The 24,621-nt window shown below is 42.5% G+C and overlaps 1 protein-coding gene across 1 annotated transcript in view; it reads left to right on the top strand.

Moving 5' to 3' along the window:
• The window catches only part of SLC9A4 (solute carrier family 9 member A4), a gene marked incomplete at both ends in the record, with an annotated part of 48,788 nt that extends 24,721 nt beyond the window's left edge, over positions 1 to 24,067 (top strand). Inside the window, 8 exons of the mRNA XM_080917178.1 lie at positions 504 to 706; positions 1,251 to 1,337; positions 4,077 to 4,147; positions 5,912 to 6,073; positions 13,010 to 13,106; positions 17,440 to 17,571; positions 18,251 to 18,338; positions 23,712 to 24,067. Of these exons, the coding sequence (XP_080773304.1) occupies positions 504 to 706; positions 1,251 to 1,337; positions 4,077 to 4,147; positions 5,912 to 6,073; positions 13,010 to 13,106; positions 17,440 to 17,571; positions 18,251 to 18,338; positions 23,712 to 24,067 (1,196 nt within the window). The remainder of the gene's footprint in view (positions 1 to 503; positions 707 to 1,250; positions 1,338 to 4,076; positions 4,148 to 5,911; positions 6,074 to 13,009; positions 13,107 to 17,439; positions 17,572 to 18,250; positions 18,339 to 23,711) is intronic.
• Positions 24,068 to 24,621: the final 554 nt, after the last annotated feature.

Consider the following 24,621-nt stretch of genomic DNA (forward strand, 5'->3'; position numbering starts at 1 on the left):
ATCAAGATTTTTGTTACTTTAAACACATACACAAATACACACACAAACACACAGATAAACATGCATACACACAAACATACACACACAATCATGCACATATACACAAATACACACAAACATACAAACATACAACACACAGATGAACACACACAAATACATACATGCATGAACACACAAATAAAAACACATACAAACACACATACACACAATACACACATGCACGTATAAACACATGCACAAATGTACATACATATACAGACACATACAAATACACACACACACATACATACACACACACACACAAACACACGCACCACACTTGGGCTAGGAAAACCAGAGAAAACCTTTAACCCAAGGAGCCAAAATACCACAGAAATTCAGCCTTGAGAGAGGGTCTGTTTGAGCTGAGTGGTCCTACACGTGATGGGATCGGGCTGCCTTGCTTAATCCCTGCCTCTGGACCATGCATGACCTGCTGCTCTAATATGTGTCTCCCTTTGCAGGCGTGTTTACCCTCTTCTATGTCAGTAACCAGTTTCGGACTTTCCCCTTCTCAATCAAGGACCAGGTCATCATTTTCTACAGCGGCGTGAGAGGCGCAGGAAGTTTCTCCCTTGCGTTTCTGCTTCCTCCGTCCCTTTTTCCCAGGAAGAAGCTGTTTGTTACTGCGACATTAGTAGTTACATACTTCACTGTATTTTTTCAGGTTGGTAGATTCCTTTCATATTTAAAATAAACGGATTCTTTCACAGCTAAATACTGAACCTGTAGGGTGTAAGTGAGGGTGCTGTATCTGGGTTTTAGACTTCTGGCTGATCCTCTAAATCGATTCTGTGATGCATAAAGGCCTTAGTTCATGGTAAAAGTGTCTGAAATTTGTTGCCTTTGAGTTGATACACCATATTAATGAAAGCAGTCCCAGGTGAAGAGTGAATGATTATTAATATGTGTATTAGGTAAAATGAGATGGTACTTGATAAAACAAAGTACTGTTTTAGTGAAGTGAGTTCTTAATGAACTAATAAAAGATTTATTTTTTCAAAAACCAAGATATTGTGTTAAAATTATAACATCTATTTTGTTGGAGTATGTAGAATAACTAAAAACTAAAGTAAGTTTGATGCATCTAATCACATAGATGCTAGAGAAGATTGCATATTGGGCATTTTATAGTTTTAAGGATAGAATTATATTCTATGGTAACAATGTTTTCCCCCAGAAACCCCTTTATTTTGTTATCTATGATACAGGGGATCACAATTGGCCCACTGGTCAGGTACCTGGATGTCAGAAAGACCAATAAAAAAGAATCCATCAACGAAGAGCTTCACATCCGAGTGAGTTCCCGGCCGGTTCTGATAAATGGATACAGTGTTTCTTTCCCGTTCCACTGAGAGACTGGAGGGGGCTGAGCACCTGTGAGGAGACTTACTGTCCCTTGCCTTCCAGCTCTATTAAAAAGGGCTGCTCTCTCTCTCTCTCTCTCTCTCTCTCTCTCTCTCTCTCTCTCTCTCTCTCTCTCTCTCTCTCTCTCTCTCTCTCTCGCTATTGCCACTGCAAAGAATTAACACAATTGTGGTGGCTTCTAACAATCCAAGTGCATTATCTTAGAGTTCTGGAATTAGTGATATTTTTGTGCTATATTCCCTTCTGGAGGCTGTTCTCCATGGGCTGCCTTTATTGTATGGTCTGAGGGTGAAAACTAGGGTCCTGCACTTTGTAGACAAATAATGTACCACCGAGTGGTATTCCCAGCACAACAGCTGGGATTTTAAACTGGGAAAAATCCCAAGATAGCTCTGTTCTGAAGGTCTTTCAATGATCTAATTTGGTCTCTTAGATGGTTCAGGATCCTCAGCCTTCTTTAAAGGAACTGATGGTGAGTTCTCGCTGATCCTCAGAATACAGTAACAGGGACATACAAATTAGCATTTGATTAGATAACTGGAGATTTGCCTAATCAACTTAACACCTAGAAGAAAGATGTCACACTGTTCATGTTCAACATGGTCCTAGTCGCTGCTGAAGATATTGCTTCTCAGGAATATGGCTTACTTGTCTGTTTGAGTTCAACATAGTATCAAAACCATGACATTCAGGATGAAGTCCATGAATAGACACAAGAACTAGTATGTGGAAAGACATACCAGCACACAGATGTATGTACACACCCGTGCACATATTCATGAACACACTCTTGCACATACACCCACACCACATGGATACTTCTATGCAGATATGTACACACACACATGTACACACACTCTTGCACACAGAACCAGGCCACATGCACACACTGGACATATAAGCATCCATATATTCATGTACATACTCTGGAACACATTTAGGAAACACATACACAACACACACACATGTATATATATATATGCATATATATGAATGCATGCAGGAATACACACATGCACACATGTACATACAAAATGTTTACCAAAATAACCATATGCAGGCAAGGAAACCTTGTCATTGTAGCTGCTCCAGAGATTTTAGCTCAGTAGAAAGATTTGACTAGACCTTTTTCTTTGTGACTTCTACCCCATGAGGATCCTATCTCTGATACTTTCAATGCTGTAGAGATGGGTGACATCTTCATGTGTTAGTCTTGAATATTATACAAATAGGTACCCAAGAAAATAAAGTCATTTAAATTCTAAAAATTCAAAATAACACATTATAAAGTTATTTGAGAATAACTTTTTCCTAACAGATTAGGAAAGAGAATATTAAAAAACTATGTTAATATTTAAACTGTTTATACATTTTTTTCTTTACTCTTAACTCCTTGTTTAAAGAAATTTAACAACCTGTCTTTAAGTGGAATTTCAATATTCACCTCTTTCTTATTTCTCTTTCTTACAAAGTCATGACTAAAGCCAACTCTAGTGGTACAAGTCCTTTATCCACCACTTGAAGATTAGAGGCAGGTGGATCTCTGTGAGATCAGGCCACCCTGGTCTGTAAAGGGAGACCCTGCCTCAAAAAATAAACATTATGGCTATTGTTAGAAGACAGTAGGCCAATTAAGAGTTTAAATAATTTTTCATCTTTTAGTTTTTTCAAAATAAAACAAAAGCCAGTATAAACCTGGATGATTTTTAATTTAAATTATTTATAGATCTATTTATAAGCATTTTAAAATCATATCTTCTCTAAAATTTTTATAAATCATCATAAACAAAGCAAAGGTGGCATTGTGCATTGAACTGTAAATTCCTAAACTGAAAGATTACATTTTTAAAATGAAGATGAAGATCTTATATTGGTTTATTAATGTGGACATTGGATATTTAGCCTTTGCCTCTCTCAGACTTCTTAAAATGCTCACATATTACCTGTCTGCTGTAAAAAGATGAATAATGTGAACAAATGTACTTATTATAGCAGAACATCCAAAAAACTGTATCTTGGTAACTACGTGAACTGGAAATATCATTTTTCGTTTCACAACGAAAGTAATAGTTAATGATTATATGTTTCCTCCACATCACTTCAGTAATGGGAAATTTCTAGGTCTTCCTAGAAAATTATTATTCAGACCAAGTGCCAAGTACCCTATTTTCATTGTATTTGACGAAAATTATCAAGATGTTTATCTGCGAAATCTTTCAATAAGGAAGAGGAATTGAATTACTGTGAAAGGTGTTTTATTGTCTAGTGATAGGACCAGAGTGCTAAAGAAAAGGTTATGTTCAAGTAAATTAAAGCCTTCCTTAGCTTCCAAAGCTTATAGTGTGTGTGTTTGTGTGTGTGTGTGTGTGTGTGTGTTTGTGTGTGTGTGTTTGTGTGTGTGTGTGTTTGTGTGTGTGTGTGTGTGTGTTTGTGTGTGTGTTTGTGTGTGTGTGTGTGTGTTTGTGTGTGTGTGTGTGTTTGTGTGTGTGTGTGTTTGTGTGTGTGTGTGTGTGTGTGTGTGTTTGTGTGTGTGTGTGTGTGTGTGTGTTTGTGTGTGTGTGTGTGTGTGTGTTTGTGTGTGTGTGTGTGTTTGTGTGTGTGTGCTCGCGTCCTTTAGAGTTCATATTTCACTCGCATTTCATCTACTTCATCTTATGTTTGGTTGGCAGCTTATGGACCATCTGAAGGCTGGGATTGAAGATGTGTGTGGGCAGTGGAGTCACTACCAAGTGAGAGATAAGTAAGTGGGATAGGGTTGCATTACCTAATAATGGGTCCTTGAGGATGGCTCCTTGAGAAATAATGGGCCAAGAAGATCAAGGACCTAGGAGTTATACTATATGGAAAATAGCTGGGCATGCCCAACATGGAAAATAAGAGGTGTCAAGAAAGAGCCATAGAGGTGGAACAGGTTGGTTCCGACTAGAACAGCACAAGAGATGGTGAAAAGTAGAAAGTACCCCAACCATCATTCACAAAAGCAGCCCAACTCTGTGACCAAGTTCATGAAGTTTTGAAGGACTTCAGTGACTCATTGAGGGTCTGGAAAACCCATAGTTGGAGACCTCCAAAATTCAATCATACAGTGATTCTTCTGAGATGCCCAAAACCTTCTTACTCCATATTTTGAATGCCTTTCTTTAGTCTCAAGCAGAAAAATACGGTGGGACACAGCTGGTAAGTCATTAGCAGGTAGTTAGAAGCTACCTTGTGGGCCTGTGCGTGATTATATCAAAGGTTTTGGGAGAAACAGACTGAACACAGGATTCAGAACTCCATATGGAGCTCATGAGGAAGTTGGAGAGCAGAGGAAACCAGGGAGAAGTGAACAGAAATGATGAGGAAAAGCAGGAGGAGCCAACATGACAGGAAGGGTCCTGGCACATCAAGAAGCATGTGGCAGACAAGGTCAGGACAATGGCAGCCACAGGAGTTGGCAAGCATGAGACCAAGACAGACTATCCAAGAGAAATGTCAAATGCATTGTGAAGACAGGTTTGGGAAAACTGATTACAGAGGATAAAGAGGAATCATAGCATCTCACGAGAAAGGTCAGAAGGTTAAGGGGTGACCTATTTGACAAAGATCAGGTCAAATTTGAAAAGAGAAGATGACAAAGCTCAGGACAGCCTTCCATATGCAGAGAGGATTAACTGATGGTGTTTGACTACCTCACGGTCCAGGAGAGCAAACACTAGATTATAAGCCAACATTCCAGGAAGTTATGTGCCCCATCAAAAACGAAAGCAGGCAGGACAACTGCCCCCTGAAAGTGAAATGACTAGAAGCTTTGAAAATTGTGACTCTGGAGAGGCTCTTAAGGTACCACTGCGTGTGTGCGGTATAGGCTAATGGGTCGACCAGTAGTTCGAGGAAGCAATAGTCAGAGCTGCCATTAGAGTTGGGCCTATTCAGGTTGTTCATTATTCAAACAGTTGAAATGGTGTGTGTGTGTGTGTGTGTGTGTGTGTGTGTGTGTGTGTGTTGAGGTGGGGGTAGTTCTCTTTCTTAATTAGCAGGATTCAAAGTAACCTGAAACACAATGAGGCAGAACTACTAACTAGCAACCTATTAAACTTACCAGGTTCTGATTGAAAAGAGCAACATTACAGTAAGTGTAGCTGCTATTGCTCTCAGGAGCTCTTAGGAGGCAATGCTTTTTCAAAAGCCTCAGCCAGTTCAACTGTTTTCTTGTAGTTGGACCTGAGTGGGACTAGGCTACCCCTGACTCTTATGCACACTTTCAGCTCTGATTGTGCCTTGTTTCTTTCTTTTTGTTTAGTTGATTTTACTCTGTTCACACCACTAGGCCATTTTTTTAATTTAAAAATTAAAAAAAAAACAACACAAATACCTTGATTTTTAAAAAATGGTATTCAAATGTGGCAAATTTTAGGCACTGCCTTGATAATTTTCAGAGCTGAGTTAAGTTGAAGTGTGTTTAAAGAAGAAAAAAAAACTTTACTTCCATAATATGCACAAAGATGTTGGTTTTCATGTTTAGGTTCAAGAAGTTTGACCACAGATATTTACGGAAAATTCTGATCCGGAGGAACCAGCCAAAATCAAGCATCGTTTCTTTGTATAAGAAGCTGGAGATGAAACAAGCCATTGAGATGGTAGAGACTGGGATACTGAATGTTGTGGCTTCTCCTACACCCTATCAGTGAGTTCTGTCTGACTTTCACTCTAGACTTTTAATATCTGAGTTTCAGGGCTAAGTCATGGCTCCATTTGAAACAAGGAGCAGAAAGGGAAAGCAGATCGAGGGGGAGTTACCATTCTGTATGTAACAAATGCCTGAGCTAGTCAGCTTATGGGGGAGTATTTTGGCTCCTGGGTTTGGGGTTTCAGTAGATGACTGATTGATGATTTGGGGCCTGTGGCCAGGTGGCATATTATGGTCACCGTTGTGGCAAAACCATTCATCTTATGAAAGAGGATATGGATGTTCCAATGTCTCATTTAACAATAGGCACCCAAAGGCCTGAAGCTCTCCCACTGGACACCAGATCCTAGCGGTCCCTCCTTTCCCAGTAGTGCCATGGGTCTGAAAGAATTATGATGTGGGCTTTAGCTCTGGGGAAGGATTTACAAATTAATATTGCCTAACTCTTAACAGTTTGTGCTTTGCTTCAAGCACACTTTCGCCAGTTTGGGGGAACTGCAAAGCTGCCTTCTTTAAGCAAGGTCATGGAATGGCAGCGTGTTTTTACATTTCTTCCTTTTCTTCTTGATTAAAAATTTCTTTCCTACAAGCTCGGTCCACATGGTACTGTGGTTCTGCTGCTTCTTCTATGGTTGCGTTTTGTGTAAACTTCATCCTCTCCCTTCTAACTTCTACGGGGAGAGGTAGCGGCAGTCTGGGATGCCGACTTGGAGTTTGCACATGCGTCTATCCTCCTGTGTCATAACAATGAAATACATGAAGCAGACTATGTGTAAAAGGGCAAGGAAGGTAGTTTGGGCTCAGAGTTCCAGGGATGCAAGTCTCAGGTCAAGTCTTTAGGTCTTTGATAACAGCAGAGATGGGGCGGGGCTTACTGAAGTGAGGATCTATACCCTTTATGAAGGAAAGAGAGGAAGGATTAAGATGAAGTCTGTAACCTCCTTTGAGATCACACTTCCAGTGGCCTAGAAGCCTCTCATGAGAGGACACTATATAGAAGATACTATACATAGTATAGTATACATACACTCCCAACACTAACCCCATGGAGGCCACGCTTACACATAGACCTTTGAGAAAGACTTCATCCAAGCTACTGCAGGGAGGAGATGAGGTGGCTTAAGACTCATGGTAGCTTATGGGCTTTTTAAAGTTGAAGAGGCACCTGCAACAGAGAGAGTCTACGAGAGATTGTGAGATCTGTCTTGAATCCACAAGGCCAGCTTGGAAGTGTTGTCTGGCTTCCAAGTGAGAAGAGGATGTTATGACTCAGAATCCATGTGGAGGCAAGGCATGGGGAGAGGCCTCACTTGGTGTGTATCTCCCACCATCTGCTAACCAATTATATTTTTAAAAGCTGCTTTAATTCTCTGACATTTTACAACAGCTTCCTTGGCACTTTGAGATTTAACCCCTAAAGATGTTCAGCTTCCTTCTGAACAATGACTTAGCGGTTGCAAACATTAATCACACCATCTATCTAGGGAAAGGATGCAGCAGAAATCCCCCTCCCCTTACCCCTGTCCTTTCATCTTCTTCAGCTAATGACCCTTGATCACGAGCTTCAATTAGGTCCTCACATCAGGGCAGTAGACCGAGAACAGAGCTAAGAATAGATGCCAATAAAATTGTCACAAACTGCCTGAGTGTTATTTTACAGGTAACAACCCCCCCCCACACACACACTTGCTAATGAATCAGAGATACCAGTGTCTTCTCACACAGCCTGGGAAAGAGGTAAACAAGTGTCCCCAACGGCGCCTCAGTCTAGACGGAAAGCCCTTCGCCTTATTTATCTGTAGGATTGTTTTCGGTGCTTGTTAGTTTGTTTTGTGCTGCCCATTACATAACCAAAAGGAGATGCTTGTTGCTGAACTGGGAGTGTGCTACCAAATATTTCTTGGCAGTGCTGTCCAGAGTCAGAGTGGAGCCAGAGGTGAGCGGGAAAAACCGGGAGGGTAGATTCTGTTTTCTTTCACCATGTTGCTTCTTTATCCATTGAATTCTCTGTCTCCCTGTCTCTTTCCCTATCTCTGTCTGTCTCATCCTCTCTCTGTCATTTCACTTTTTAAGACAATGCCCTCAAATCCTGCATTTGACCAAGGTTTCTGGCTAACCCTTTCAACTTTGTGCCTTAGCTCATGGCCTGCCTGTTAGGCACCAGGTATGTGTGTTAAACATCATGACGTAAACATCATAGGTTCTGCCTTTCCTGGCCCTAGACATGGAAAAGGAATGCCCTTAACCGAAGAGACCTCGCTGTGCATTGTAATAAAAATAAAAATCAATGTGACTGTAGGAGCAGTGTGTGTCATGTGACCTGCCCATCAGAGGACGAGCTGTAGTTAATGTAGAGGCAGAGAAAAGCCGAACAGTTCCAGAAAGCCCAAACCAGTAGGAACTTTCTCAAGCAATTCACACCCTACTTATGTGATTGCTTGGTCTAGGAATGTAAGGGTGCTTATCCCTTATCTTTGGCTAGAATCTCATCTGTTTCAGTCTATTGGGCTAAAACATATTTTGAACTTCTGTATAAAATCACGATGTATTAGCCATAAGCAACTGCTTCAGTTCTGACCACATAGCTATTTTTAAGCCAGTTTTGCTTGGCACACTCTCCTCCTCTCTCTAAGTCAATCATTTCTCCAGACCTTGATTTAAGATTACTAGGAGTGTCCCAGGTAAGAGATTTTTCCACCTCATATATCCCAATCAAGCAAGTTCACCAGAGCGAGAAATATTTTTTGCTAAAGTCGGCGTTGGATACAGTTTTAGCATTTAACTTATATTTATTTGATCTCAGTAGAAATCTGTAGGACACCAAGAAAAAAGGAAATCCTCTCCCAAGATCAAAGTAGCTGATTCCTAAAACAAAATGGAACAAAACAAAGAGAACACAAACCAAGCCTTCATACAATAATAGGAAAGAGCTGAGTACTCAGCTGCCTCTCAGGATCCAATAGGAGAGGAAAACAGCCAACAGCACACATACATTTGCTTTATGAGTTTAAGCAGTTGTGGGCCACAGTCTAGTTTCTGAGTTCTGGAGCCTTTGGGGGAATGCTGGTGCAGGGTGGGGGAGGTTGGTTCTGTGATATCTCACGGCTTCCCTCATGCCATAATATCTTACGGTAGTACTGAATCCTCAAACTGTCCTAAGGGAGAGATGGAATATGCATCTCTATTGCTATTTCAAGCAGAGCTGTCTGTCACTCACAGGACTCATAAACTGTTTGAGATCATAAAACAAGCAATTCAACCTGCTAAGCTTTGAAGCTTATGGGCTTCTGTGTTGGCTCAGTGGGTAAAGGTTCATGACAGGGAACCTTCTGATGTCTTAAGTTTGATCCTCCGGACCCACAGAGTAAAAGAAGAGAACGGACTCTTACCAACTGTCTCCTGACCTCTAAGGTGTACTGTTGCACATGTGTTCCAGCACATATATCCACACATACACACATACAATTTTGGTTAGGGTTGAAAATATAGCTCTGTTGCTATAGGGTCTGCCTAGCATGCATGAAGCACTGAGTTTGATTCCTAGTGCCACCAGGGTGTGACAGTACAACCTGGGAAACAGAGGCAGGAAGAGCAGAAGCACAAAGCCAGCCTGAGCTACATACAACCTTATCTAAGCTACATAGATTCATTTTATAGAAACTAATGTACATAGCAAAGTTGCCATAAGATTATTGGATAATTAGCTACCTAGAGAATCTCAAATTATTTTATTCCTAAACTCTCAAGAGTCTGAGCACATCCTTTTCATTTTCCTTTTTAATTGTGTGTATGTGTGAGTGTCTGTGTGTGGGCAGTCACCTGGAGACTTGTGATATCGACTCCCCTGCAGCTGAAGGGTGTGGTGGGAACTGAATGAAGGCCGTCTGAAAAAGTAGTATGTGCTCTTAATTGCTGAGCCCCCTCTCCAGCCCCCGTCTGTGTGTTTGTTTCTTAAATAATTAGTTAAATTCATGCTAGTTTAAGAACTTTTTTAACCAACTCCACTTTGACATGATCAAGTTCTTATATCACTCACTCTGACAGAAAACTGTGTGATGTGGTTTCTTATGTAAATCCCACCATCAAATACCATGGATCCTGTAAGCCGCACTTCACTCATGCTAGAGTTGGATGTTAAAGTGGCCTTTGGAAAAAGATGTAAGACAGACATGCAGACAGAGCAGCTCACGAGGAGCACTGCATGAAACTTCGAAGAGGAATCCTGCCATATAGACAGTGACTCATGAGGAATACTAGCTGCAAATCGAAAGAACCCGTCATCTCTTCAGGCCCTAAGCATGGACTTCATGGCTGGATCAAGGAACCAGGGCCCAGGAGTTGGCCTTAGATTCTCTTGACTATAGTGTGAACATAATGCTTGTTGGTCTCATAATTAACCCAAAGTCTCTTTACATTGGTGTAGCATCTTATGAAAGGAAGGGAGGAAGAAAGGGAGCAGGAAGTAAAGAATTCATGACAATCGTGAACCTTGTATTCAGATACTATTGGATTCAGATTTCCTTGTTTTATATTAGCAACAGTGATCCCCTTTACCCTTAAGAAATGAATGTTCCAGAGAAAAGGGTTGTGCCCTTTATATTCTGAATCATTGGTCCTTAAGGTCCCCACTAGCATCATTTTCTAAGTGTGGTATCTTCCTTTTACCTTGGATGTGAATATTCCAGGGACGGTTGTGTCCCTCAAGTGATATGAAGACAACCCGGGCATCACTTGGTTCAAGTGAGCCAGTGCTTTTATGTAACCATAGCTGCTGCTTGTTAGTGGGAATGGGGGTGGGGGTGCTGCTGTGTGAGTCCTGTGTTACTCACTTTGGCCAGCAACCCAAATGAACCTTGATTAAGTCTGGTCCTTCCTGGAGTGGTCAATTACAAGCTGGGGAAAATGCCAGATCTGCTGCTCTATCAAGTTTCACCTGCCATTTCCTTTATCAGTGGCTTCTTTTCTTTCTATTTATTTTTATATGAATGTAGAACATAGAAATGTTTGACTAGCTGGTGTTTCTGTTTAGTAATCCATTTACACACACACACACACACACACACACACACACACACACACACACACCTAATGGTGGAATGTATTGTTCATATTGTGTGAGCAGGTGTACCCAAGTCAGAATGAAATTATTTTGGAGGACATTCACACAGTTACCAATGATGGTTCATTTTATAGAAAGGGTATTGGAAATTGTGCAGATAGCAATTGATAAAGCCTGTGCATACCATAATACCCCATATAAAAGTACTTTTTAAAAATCAATTGCACATTACATCCAAACCACTTTTATTGTTAAACTGTTGCAAGACTTGGGGGACAGTACTTAAAATGTCGGCTGTATTGAAATGAGTGATTCATCCCTGTGATCAGTCATCCTGACAGCATAGGAGGGAGATCTTGAAGCCACCAGTGCCTTTATGCTTCCAAAAATGAACAAGAGTCTAGTAAAGGAAAAGCTTCATGGGTAATCGCAGCGTGGTAGGAAGGCGTCTGTGTTGGAAGATCTAAACTTTCAGCTCTTTTTCGTTAAATGTCTATGTTCTAGAGTGAATGTTTGCTTACAGAGTAATAACGAGGTCTTTTTGATTACTGACACTAGATTGTAATCAAATACATCTGTCACTTGAGAATTCTTTTTCATAGTTATGTCGTAGCTTTGAAATCCCAGAGGACAACTGAACATTGATCGCAAACCTGGCCCTGATGCCCTGACCTTCAGGGTACCAATACTTTGATTCTGTTCGTAAAATGTGATTTCTTACTCTTTAACCAAAAAATAAGGCTTTGTCCTAGCTTTATTTCTGCTGCTGTGATTAAAAAAAAAAAAACAAAAAAACAAAAAAAAAAAAAAAAAAAAAAAAAAAAAAAAAAAAAAAAAAACCCTGATACAAAGCAATGTAGGGACACATTGTTAGTTTAGTTCACAGTTCCACAACACCGTTCATCATTTTGGGAAAGTCAAGGCAGAAACTGAAGCAACTGGTCACATGACAGTCAAATCAGTGAAGTGTGCATGCTTTGTGCGAGCACGCATGCTCAGTGTGCGTATGCATGCTCAGTGAGAGCACACATGCTCAGTGGGAGCACGCATGCTCAGTGGGAGCGCGCATGCTCAGTGTGCGTGCGCATGCTCAGTGGGAGCACACATGCTCAGTGCAAGCATACATGCTGAGTGCTCTGCATGCTTTGTATACATTGATATAATCCGGTGCCCTGGACCAGGAATGGTGCCTGCACGTTTAGTCTGGGTCCTCCTACATCAGTTAAGGCAGACAAGGCAATCTTCCACAGCTTTTCCTATAATAATGCTCTCTTCGTACATGATTTTAGGTCATTTCAAACTCCAGTTACAACTGCCCGCCACAGACCCCTAACTGCACAATTCCCAGAGAACTTTCCTCATGTACCATACCACTGAGACTCAAAACGCAGTGGTGTGGATGCTGTCTGTCTCTGAACTTTGTGTTGTCTGTCCAAGCACAGAACTAACAAAAATAGCCACAGCAATTGGGTGGCTTTTTGTTGGTTTGTTTGTTTGATTTTCCTACTAAGTTTAATGGTAAAATGTTGGGATTACATTTTATAGTGTCATTTCCTAAAATCGATTTTTTTGTATTTTATAAATTAGATAAAGATAATTTTATAAATTAGTCATGACCTTGCTAACCCCCCCCCTTTAGAAACTGGTCACAATAAAAACAACACGGGAAGTGTAAGGGAACAATATTTTTAAATCTTTTAAGTCAAAACATGTGTTTGGACTTAATTGATTTGCTAAGGTGGTAGGAATGATTATGCACACATATAATCCTAGAATTTAGGATTTCCTCCAGGGCAGGGCAAGGCCCAATGTTTCTTTGTGGCACTTCTTGCCCAGACAGAAAAATAATGGCTTTTCTCTACTATTGTTTCCAGGCCTGACAGGATACAGGGAATCAAGCGTCTTTCCCCTGAAGACGTGCAGTCCATGCGGGACATTCTGACAAGAAACATGTACCAAGTTCGGCAAAGAGTATGTGTGAGCCCTGTGCACCACCGTCTGCCCTACCCTGCCTTGCCGCTACCAGGTCTTTAGGAGCTGTGTCATGTTCACCCTACCCTCCCTGAAGGAGCCTCTGGGCTGTGTTTGGAGAAGGGAGAGAGAGTTGTCGGCTGTGAGGTTGGCACCAGCGGCCTTAGGACAAATGCAAATCCAATTGCTGGCTCTAGGGGTCAGGCTGCCCCAACCCTGCAGCCAAAGTATTCGGAATCCACAGGTCTGCCTATCCTCAAAGGGAAGACAGATGCAGCCATCCTCCTGTCCTGTAGAAAAAGATGGTACCAGGATTCTGATGGTCATCAAGTTATCCAGTGGGGTCAACTATGCTAAAAGTTAACAGGGATTATTGGATCAGAGCTAGGATGCTATAGTGCTGAAAGATGGACTATTGGGAAATAGTGGTGTCTTGGCAGTTTGGTCCTGAAATTGGTATGGTCTCTTCATTACTCTTTAGCAAAGAGTCTGAGTTAATGACAGGGGAATCAGTGTCATCCCTGCAGAAGCCTTTTTAAAATTTCTGTTGGCTCATTTGTCCATCCTACTTCTTGGCTATGATTAAGTATGTCTCTTGTGAGGGCTTTTGTTCTTGGTGATTACATAGGTCATGCTTTGGAAGAGATTAAGAGGAGATCTAAGCTGTTCATTCTCATGTAGAAGATGCTGGGGTAAGCAAACTTGGCGATCTGATTGAGTCAAGGTTATAAGATTCCTGTAAGTGAAGAGTTCTCTGCTGAGTTCCTGCCCAGGGTTCTTCCCAAGACTTACATGGCCAGTGAGGGTTAGTGGTTCAGTTTTCCGTCAGACATGATGACTAAGAGGCTCCTGTCAGAAAGGCTGAAGGAATACAGGCCAGCTTAGTGACAATGTTCTTACAAAATGCTATGGCTTTCAAATCATTCCAAGCGAAACTGCTCTGGCAAGACTATCACATTTCACCTCCGCTAAGTAGATAAGAACTTCCTTGTGTGGAGAGTGGCTAGCTTAGTGAGAGCCAGGCCCACTGAGTACCTGGTACTCAATGTTTTCTCCATCTTCGTGATACAGGGAAGGAGGCTGGAGTTCTGAAACTTCAATGCATTTTGAAATGGTTCATTGCCCACACTCTCTTTCATTCCTCAGAGGTAGAGGAAAAGGGGTGTGTTGTTAGTTTCTGTCAACTTGACACTAACTAGAGACATCTGGAAAGAAGGTACCTTGGTTGTTGGTGAGCTTTCTTCATATTGCCTGTAATCAAGTCTTGGGAAGCATTTTCTTGATTGGTGATTGATATGGGAGAGCCAGATAGCCACTGTCTTCTTTCATCTGTTCTTCAGTATCCTCTCTTCTAAGCTACACAGCATCTCTCTTCCTTCCTTGAATGTATTGCCCACATTCATTAAAGGGTTTATTGCTAAGCATCAAGTGGAGTCAAGTCAGAATAGGATTAGGGATCATGGTACAGTGATGGGCTGCAGGTACCTTTTCCCCTCCATTTTTAGTTTGCTGGAAATATACTTCATCAATCTTCTTCCCGGTTAGTCCAGATTGACAAGTGCCATTGAGGAAAAGCAAGCCCAGAGGAAAACGTTTACTTGGCTTACACTTCCCAGTCACAGCCCATCAGTGAGGGATGCCAGAGCAGCAGTGCAAACAGGAGCAGAGTCAGGAATCATGGAAGGGCACTGCTTCTTCCTGACACACACCCCTGGTTTCCTCAGCCTGCTTTCTCATACCACCCAGGACCACCTGCCTAGGGAATGGCACTGCCCACAGTGGGTACGTCCTCCCACATCAACCAGGAATTAGTAAAATATCACCAAATACTTGGTTACAGACAATATGACGAAGGCAATCCTTCAATGGAGCTTTCCCCTTTCAAGGTGTCTCCAGTTTGTGTCAAATTGACAAAACAACAGCCAAACAAACAAACAAACAAAGCCCCTAACAACACAACTTTTTTTTTTTTCTCACTACCTCAGGAACTTCTAAGGTTATGAAAGTTTTCTACTTTTTCAAAGGAAAATATTCTGGAAATGCTGCCCTGAATAACCGAATATCCAATGTGTATACTGGATTGTCTACTGCTTGAGGGACTGACACAGACTGTGTAGATGCCGTTTGTTGTCCTCACATCTGGACAGTAGAAGCAGAACTGATGGATGGAGAGATTTATCACTGTGCATAGTTGAGAAGCATCTGTCATGGGACTTAGTAGTTACTTCTAGGCAGGGCCAGACATAATATAGGGTCTCATTCTGGCCTATCCTAAGCTATGGTCGATATGAAACTGCCGGTCCCACCCTGGTTCTGGACACATTACTTCCTTTTAGAGTGTCGAAGATAGAATGTACATGCGTGGGGGAGGTGAAGAACTAAATTCTGGATATTCCCCATGACACAGAGACGCAGAGCTCCACAACACCGTGGGATAGAGACAGAGAGGCACACCTCAAACTTACCAAAGAATAAAGCTCAGCCCAGACTCTAGAACAGTGGTTCTCCTGATGCTGCGACCCTTTAATACAGTTCCTCATGTAGTAGTGACCCTCAACCAAAGCACTATTTCATTGCTGCTTCCTAAGTGTATTTCTGTCACTGTTATGAGTCAAGATATAAATATCTAATGTGTGACCCCTGTGAAAGGGTTGTGTGGATGTATTTCTGTGTTTATTTCTTATCTCTGGGGATCATCTGACAGCATCTGAGAGCATGTTTCCCCAACAGAGAGACAACGGGCTGGAAGATAAGTCTATAATCCTGGCAGGTTATGTGTGGCTGGCCATCGCCCCCCCCCCGCCCCCGCCCGCCTGTGCTTGCTGTCTTTGAATGCTGTGTTTCATTCACATAATAAACTTATGGCTGGATCTTTTCCTGGGGTTCCTCCTACCTTCCCTCTGAGTTGGTTAGTGGCTTCCACCCCTCAGTCCTCATGTCCTTCCCTCCTGTATTTATCCCAGGGTGGAACCCACTTAACTTGGTATAGTAAGCCTGCCCCATCCATGCCTGAGTAATCACCTTGCTCCATACCGCCCTGGTAGTTCTCACATCTTATCTCACCTGAATGTACAGGTGAAATTCCCTGCCTACTTGACTCCGCCACATGGCAGTAAGCCTTTGGAAGACCTGAATTTACAGTTATTCATTTTTAATCCTCTGCTTGCTATAGCACCCAATAGAATATCCACTGCTTTATTATTGAACCAATCGTTTTTAAGAAGCCATGAACCTGTAAGGAGGACACAGACAACAGTGGCCTCCTTATCCTACAGAGCTTTTGCAGTTCATCAGCACATACGATGTATCACTTACCAACTCCAGGAAACCCGACATTCACTGATGAATGTGGAACAAGCATCAGTGAGAACAAGCAGTTCCACTTAATAAAACATATGTTTATAGTTTATAATAGATATTAACATGTGATCCATGATAGCTTTCCATTAGTTTGAGGTGAGGGCAAGAAAGAAAAGTCATTTAAAGTTTGTCAAGCTGATTCTTCCTTGCTCTAGTCTTTAAGTTAACAAGTATTTTTACTAGGAAACCTTTCTCTCTCTATCTCCCCTCCCTCCCTCTCTTCTCCCCTCCCACTCCTCTTCCCTCCCCCTTCTCTCCCCTCCTCATCCTCCTTCCCTCCCCCACCCCTCTCCTTCCCCTCCCCTTCCCTCCCCTTCCTCTTCGCTCCCCCTCCTCTCCTCTCTCACTTCTCTTCCCTCCCCCTCCTCTTCCTCCCTCCCCTCTTTCCCTCTCCTTCCCCTCCTCTTCCCTTCTTCTTCCTCTCCCCTTCCCTTCCCCCTCCTCCTCCCCTCCTTCCTGTCCCTCCCCTTCCTCTATCTTTCCCCTCCCTTCCCCCTCCCCTCTCCTTCCCCTCCCCTTTTCCTCTCCTTCCCTCTCCTCCACTTCCCCTCCCCATCCCCTTCACTTCCCTTCCCCTCCCCTCTCCCTTCTCCCTCTCTCTGTGTTGTCTTTAATTACAATCAGAAACTTTGTGGAATTTTCAAAATTAGTTTTACTGTTCTTCTTACCCATCACATCTAAAGGCTTAGCACTGAGAATAATCTTGAAAGGAATGCTGTGTACAGGACATCCACAGTCTGTGGGTGCCATAGGGAGGGTTGGGGGGTAGGGGTAGAGTTGCTTCACTATCCACAGCTATAGCCAGGCCGGAGAGCTCTGAGTCTGCTTGCAGCCTTACCCCCACTGAGGTTTGCTCAGTCATGTTGAAGGCAAAGCTGAGCCCATGCTCTGGGCTGCCTACTATAGCAGTCTCAGATGCTGCCAGAGGTAACACTGGAGTTCTTACCTGACTATTATTATGGTTTTCCTACAGACCCTGTCCTACAACAAATACAACCTCAAACCCCAAAACAGTGAGAAGCAGGCCAAAGAGATTCTGATCCGTCGCCAGAACACCTTGAGGGAGAGCATTCGGAAAGGCCAGAGTCTGCCCTGGGGAAAGCCGGTATGTGGGGCTGTCACAAAATAACTGGGCCTATATTTGGGGCAGAGCCTCATCAGCTGAGGGCAAATCACTCAGGACTTACTCAGCCTTCACTTACTAACAGAGAGATGAAAAAGCTTTAGGGGGCACCAGACCAGAGCAGCCCCCTCCTTTGGACTCCAGTGACTCAGGCATCTGTGAATGAGGTATAGTAAGAAGATGCTTTTCAAGGTGGATCAGTGACTCCCAGTGGTCCCTGAGCTGAGTCTACTGCCAGGAGCTATGGTGGCCAAGCACTGAATATTACATGGCTCCTCCTCAGACAGAAGCTTCTAGGCTTCTCAGAAGCTTGTCTAGAAGGATTTGATTTTACCTTGGCTACCAAGCCTCCTCTTCACATCACCAGTGGGCACCTGACATCTTACTAGCTGAGGCTGTATTATGCTTATATAGGAGCTTCTGGATAAAACATACTCAAAGGCTGATATTCAGTGGGGCTGTGACAGTAACTTTGGAAAGTTGACAAAGGTCCTTTTAACATATTAAAAGGGATACATATTGAGTTATGTGTCCTTTAGATACATGTCATTAAATGCCAATATCCCCATCTAACCACCCAGCAGAGGGTTGCTTCCTGCCCTTTGTGAGTCAGTTGAAACTATTGTATAATTCTGCATGTGTTTCTTCTTGTTACCCACAGGCAGGCACCAAGAACTTTCGATATCTCTCCTTCCCTTACAGCAACCCTCAGGCAGCAAGGAGAGAGGGAAGGGCTGCTGAATACACAGGTAACCCAAGCTTGGCTGGTGTGTTTCCTCCTGTGCAGGGTCAGGTGTAGAAGATTTAGGGACCTGGGGGCAAAGAAAGACAATCAAGGCTGTTTTGTAAAACTTGAACAAGAACAAAATGAAGGTATTCTTTATTATAAATAAATTCCAGAATTTTACTTATGGGCACAGGAACTTAGATGCATTATAATTTTGTCATGCACAATTATTCTCTTTTAAACTTTCCTGCCTTTCCAAAGGTAGGGATAATTAGTAGGTCACATGACCTACTAATCTCACTACCATGACCTCTTCCATGGTGCCTTAAAGATAGGTGTGTATGTAAAAGTCACTCCAGGACTGTTGTAACAGGCCAGTGCAATTTAAAGATGAGTTTAGCTTTTATTTAGTCATATTTACTGATTAGTGGTTTCCGTGAACACATGAGTGGTATTCCTAGGTATAGAAAATGTTTATTATTTTTGTTCAAAGATTTATTTATTTTATGGATATGAGTACACGGTAACTGTCTTCAGACACACCAGAAGAGGGCATCAGATCCCATTACAGATGGTTGTGAGTCACCATGTGGTTGCTGGGAATTGAACTCAGGACCCCTGGAAGAGCTGTCAGTGCTCTTAACCTCTGAGCCATCTCTCCAGCCCCTAGAAAATGTTTATTATTCTAATAAGGGACAATTTAACATGCTTTAATTATGTATCAGAATGATTTTTATTAGAAAGGGTAATATATAATCAATCATATGCTATGCTACCTGTTTGATTTTCTAACTCTGTAAGCCTTAAAAAAATCACTTTGGGTAGTCAAATACACTGAAGGCACAGAACCTTAAGTAATTACTGGCTAAAGGCAATATAATTATTCTTTGAAATAAGGGTTTTTGTTTGTTTTGCTTTTTGTTTTTCTTGTTAAAACAGGCTTTGTGTAAAGCACAAATCTATCACTGGAGTAAGAGCACACGGAAGGAGTTGGACGTTAGAGACTGGGATGTAATCACTGTAGAGCATTTTAGTTAGCATCCTTCTGACGTCCTCCCCACATTGTCCTGAGTTAGCACCCTTCTGACATCCTCCCCACACTGTCCTGAGTTGTCACCCTTCTGACGTCCTCCCCACACTGTCCTGACCTTCACAGAGCTGACATCCTGCTCGGGGAATCACGAAAGCACAACACCGCCCGGAGCATGACATCAAACGCTAGTGATTGTCTCCCCCATCCCTAACTTTCCTAGTTCACTTGACAGAGACCTAGAGAAGAGAGATTTCTCATCTCTGATGCGAATTTAGTTGTCAGTATTAATAATAAAACACTAGTCAGTTGCGTAGGGCAGAATTGCAGTTTACATTCCAACCCATCTGGAGCTTTTCCTTGGAAACGGATTAAGTCAGATGTACCGTTCAAGTTGCTTTCTGTGGTGGTGTTTCCTCGCAGCACCATCTTCTGCGAAGTGATGCTAGCTTTGTCCTAAATTCCTTCCTTCTGAAGGGGCCTTTCTACTTGTACCTTTGTTTCATTTATTTTGCTGTCTGTTCCTGATGGTACTCTGGCATTTGCTATCATGAGGGTGTTTTATAAAGAAAAGTAAAGGAAATTACAAAGAGAGACATCAACACAGGACCTGAAACAGATTGGTTTTAAAATTATCTTTTTTATTCTAACAACTCAAGTCTAATCTTGTCATTTAAGTGAAGAGAAAAACAAGAGAGCACCACAGCTATTTTCTGGGGTTATCATCAGTACCGGAGGACTCTGTCACAGAGGCTGCCTAGCCGGTTCTCGGGGTGGGGATGTACACATGGAAATGAGCATTATAGCAAACAGCCACATGGCTCCTCTCAGTACTCAACCCTGAGAAGTGTGCTTTACTTTACAAGGTAGACATTGTTTGGCATTTGGAAAATGTATGTATGTGTTAAATTTAGAAAGAACTCTAACATTTATCTGGTTATTATATTTTATCAATTCTTTGCAAACTTCATGCAGTGCATTTTGGTGATCTTTTCTCCCACTTCTTCTCATAGCTCATGGTAGATCCCCCTGCCTCATGCCACCTTCTATCCCCCCAACCAAAAATATGAGTAAGACACAGTTGGTTGGAGGAATCTACTAAAGAAAGAGGGCTGACTAAAACGCATGAATTTCCTGAAGCTGTGGCTGCTTGCACAAGGTCAGGCCTAATGTAGAGTGGGAAGTTCGTGACCCCCACCCCAACTGATGAACTAGAGACCATTGATGGTTTCCGGTAGACGAAGAGTTATTTTTATTTATTTATTTTTTTAGGTTAGGTCAACTGTAGGGACAGGCAGAAATATATGAGCAGCACGAAATGGAGTTGGTTAATTGTGATTTTTATAATATATATCAAAATGTAAGCAACAAATGACAAACAAACAAAAGTAGCTCCGCCCCCTCCTTCCAAAAATGAGTACGGTGCCAATTAGGACGAAATGCAGAGAGTCCTCAATGTGTGGCTAAGAATCCGATCAGTTGAGAGCAGTTTGTCTCCAAGTGCCAGAAGAAGAGGGATGGTGTAGTCAGGAGAATTTGGGTGTCATGGTTCAGTCAACTTTGTAGTCTCTGGCCAACCAATCTAAGTCTACAAAAACACTTCCTAGCTCTCTTCAGACCCGAATGTTCCTGACAGAATGTCTGTGAATTACATGATGGTTGTAGAGACCTGTATACTCTCCCAAGGATCCTTTGCCTGTGGGATTCATCTTGTACTACAGTTATGGGGATCGCCACCTTAAACTCCCTTTGTGTGTGTGAGGCAGGTTTAAACCCATTGAATTAGAAAACATGCAGAAAGCTCTTGAGAGATTGACATTGGTGAAGATTACACAGAAACATAAACATTCTTAGTGCCAACAAACTGTACTTGGGAATGGTTGAGATGTTTAAAATGTTAAATTAAATGTGTGTGTGTGTGTGTGTGTGTGTGTGTGTGTGTGTGTGTGTGTGTGTGTGTGTGTCTTACGTGCAGAGATACAAGAGTACTGCTCTCTGGGTCTAGGGCCCTAAGCAGTGCATACTGTATGAAGCTAATGCCTTGTGGGTTTGTCTCCACCCTTCCCTGCCTCCCTGTTTCTCATTTAGCCTTAGGATTTAAGCTTGTTTGGTAGGTGAAAGGTCAATACACCGATATATTGCTTCAGAGGTACCCACCATTCTTCCCGGGGATGCCAGGCTTGCGTGCTTCCCCATAGGTATGCACATGAAAGAGGGCCAGGTGTGGTCCACACCCTTCCTCCTTCCAACTTCTGCTTTCCAGAGTGCTCCTTCATATTTGGGGCAGAACTAGTCACTTACCTTGGCCACTTTACAAGCTTCACTTTTCGTTAACCTAGAAGGATGTAGAGAGACTCGCTACACACTGTAGACAGGAAGTTCTGAGAAGGACTGGCTAGAGTGAGACTAGGGAGGGATCTGTGGGAAGAAGTGTCCACACCTCAGAGACTACCCAGTGCCAAGGGATCTGGAGCAACTGAGGGGCAGGCTCCACTCCTAGCACAAATCAAAGCGGAATTTCAAAACAGAAAAAAAAAAAAAAAAGAGCAAATAGATTATGCTGTTGTCTTTACCCACAGTAGAGTATCTCCCCTGTCAGACTCCCAGCTACCTGCCTATGTGATTTGGCTGCATTGTGGGAAAAAAAATCTCTGTGCCAAGTATTTAAGATTTTTTTGCATGGTAACATATACACATTTTCTTTTTTTGTCAAGTACAAAGCTTTGGGCAGACGGTGTTGATTTTATGAGTGCTCTTTCACCTCCGTCTTCCTTGCTTTTCTGCTTTTTTAGGAGGAACTAGAAAGTAAAAAAAATGAACAGGATTTTCAGGTTAACAAATAAATGCCTAAAAGTATTGAAACCCCGTAGAGAACATTTAAGGGAAAAATAAAGTCATGAGCCTTAAACTTCGAGGAGACAAGAAATGATACTTGTGAAAAGTACTCCTTTGTTTGCTGGGAAAAAGGGCACTGTGTTTTAGGAATGGATAGAAATTTGGAAGTTAACAACTCCAAACAGAGCATTGAATGGCTGCCTGCTAGTTAGCAACATCCATGTCATGTGCTCAGTTGTTTTCTGCACTTAAGAAGACTTTTTCTCACCCCTGTTCTCCCTCCCCGCCCCCAAATACAATACAACAACTATCTGAATAGCATTTACAATGTATTGGTTACTGTTAGTAGTTTAAAAACTACTTAAAATCTGTAGGATGTGCACAGGTTATATGCCAATTGTGTGCCATTTTATATGAGAAACTGGAGCATGTGCGAATTTTTTTTTACTTTAGGATACAGAGGAATATTTACTTAAAATATAGAGGAATGGCTCCAATCCTGTTTCCACCAGCCAGCCATATCAAGTTGAAAACCACCTGATCTCAAACAGCTTCAGGCACTTTCCACATATGAGGACCAGAGTTTTACTCATCTCCAAGGCCACACTGATGATTAAATGTTGTAACATATGCAAATGACTATCACAGGGGCAGGCACATAGTCCTTCCCCCGTGAGGATAAGCGCCCAGCCTCACCATATCTCCATGTACCAGAGGACTCTGCTCATTGTCTACTGATTGACCGGGAGCATCTGTCACAGCCTGCCTATTCTGTGGCTCCCCACCCCTCCCATCTCTGCTTCTCCAAGATTACATTTCCAAGGTCAGAGCAGTGGAACTCAGTTGTAAACTTGGTTTTGTTTTTTGTAATAAAGGTTTATTTATGTATTGTAGATAAGTAGACTCTAGCTGTTGTCTCATACACGAGGTCATCGGGGATGGTTGTGAGTCACCATGTGGTTACTGAGAATTGAACTCAGGACCCCTGGAAGAGCAGTAAGAGCTCTTAACCACTGAGCCATCTCTCCAGCTCCAGATGTAAAGCTTTTAGATAGCTACAAATGAAACATCAAACCAAGGGCCAGGCATTTGACTCACACCTGTAATCTCACCTTGGAAGCAAATGCAAGAGGACCATAGAAAATCGAAGGTCATCCTATAAGACAGGGTGAGACCTTGTCTCAACAAAACAGAAACAGGGTAAAAACCAAACACTTTGATGGAACCTTTTGCACAGCATTTGCCTTTTAGAGGGTAAAACATCTTTGTAGTCATTACTTTATGCTACTGTTAGTTCATAACTGTGAAAAGATAGTCTGTTAGTCATCTAGGGAAGACTGGCTGAATGCACAGGTTTCCATGAATCCCCACTAGTTTGTAATACCAAGCACACAGCTCTGCCCTCTCTGTCCTCTGGGGTTTCGATGCAGGATGGTGCAATGCTGAGTGCAGTGTGCATTCTTGGCATCTGGGCATGAAGCCTTAACTCTGATCTCAAATGTTCTTTCCATTTCTGTCATGATGTCGTAGATGCTGATGGCACTGATCCGGGATTCCAGCCTCTGATGCTCAGCGCACACTGGAGAGCAGGATCCCTTCAGGAAAGGCGACCAACAGAGTCAATGATCCCAATGAAGAGGTTGCAGAGAGGAGAGAAGGCTCTTAGTTTCAGCTACCGAAGCAATGCCAGCCGGGAGGAACAGGCCAGTTGGCGCGGGATAAATGTCCTCCGACCCAAGCCGCTGTTCTATGCCGTAGATGAGGAGTATGACTCTGGAGAGCAGACGGAGGAGGAGACCTCAGCAACCCTGTCCAGATGGACAGCTGAGCACAGACACTGCAGAGAGCACCACAAGTCCCACAGTCCTTTGCTCCATAGGAAATAGTTCATCGTCCCACAGTCCTTTGCTCCATAAGAAATAACTCATCATTCTCAGATGGCTGCTGATTCTTTCCAGAGTCCCAAATTCTATTTTATAAAACAAAAATACTCACAGTCAGGAACAGTTAGTGAGTTTGTGTTCTTTGAAACTTCTGGAGATCTGTTTATTAAAGCCGGGTGAGCATTCACAGTGGACTTGAAGACCGGGCCATGTTCTTGTGCCTTTGTAGATGCATTCTGCCAGCAGCAAAATGTCACTCAGAGTAACCAGCCATCTCTGAAGACTGTAGAAATCCCTTAAGCACTCCTGGTTTTCTCTCAGATGTCAAGAGGGGTGCTGGGATTTGGAGATTTGCAATGACAAAACCATGAGGAAAACCCACTGAAGAAAAAGGAACCAAAGAACAAAGATGTTTAATTTAGAATTCATAGGAACCTTCTATCTCAACCCTCTGATCCAGGTCATATGTCCAGAACTACACGTGATTGGTGAAATTCCTATCAGTTGTATGCCTATGCAGTTTATAATCAGGGAGCACTGGCAGGGTCTTTGAATTC

The sequence above is a fragment of the Micromys minutus genome, assembly GCF_963924665.1.
Source record: "Micromys minutus genome assembly, chromosome: 5".
Lineage (NCBI taxonomy): Eukaryota > Metazoa > Chordata > Mammalia > Rodentia > Muridae > Micromys > Micromys minutus.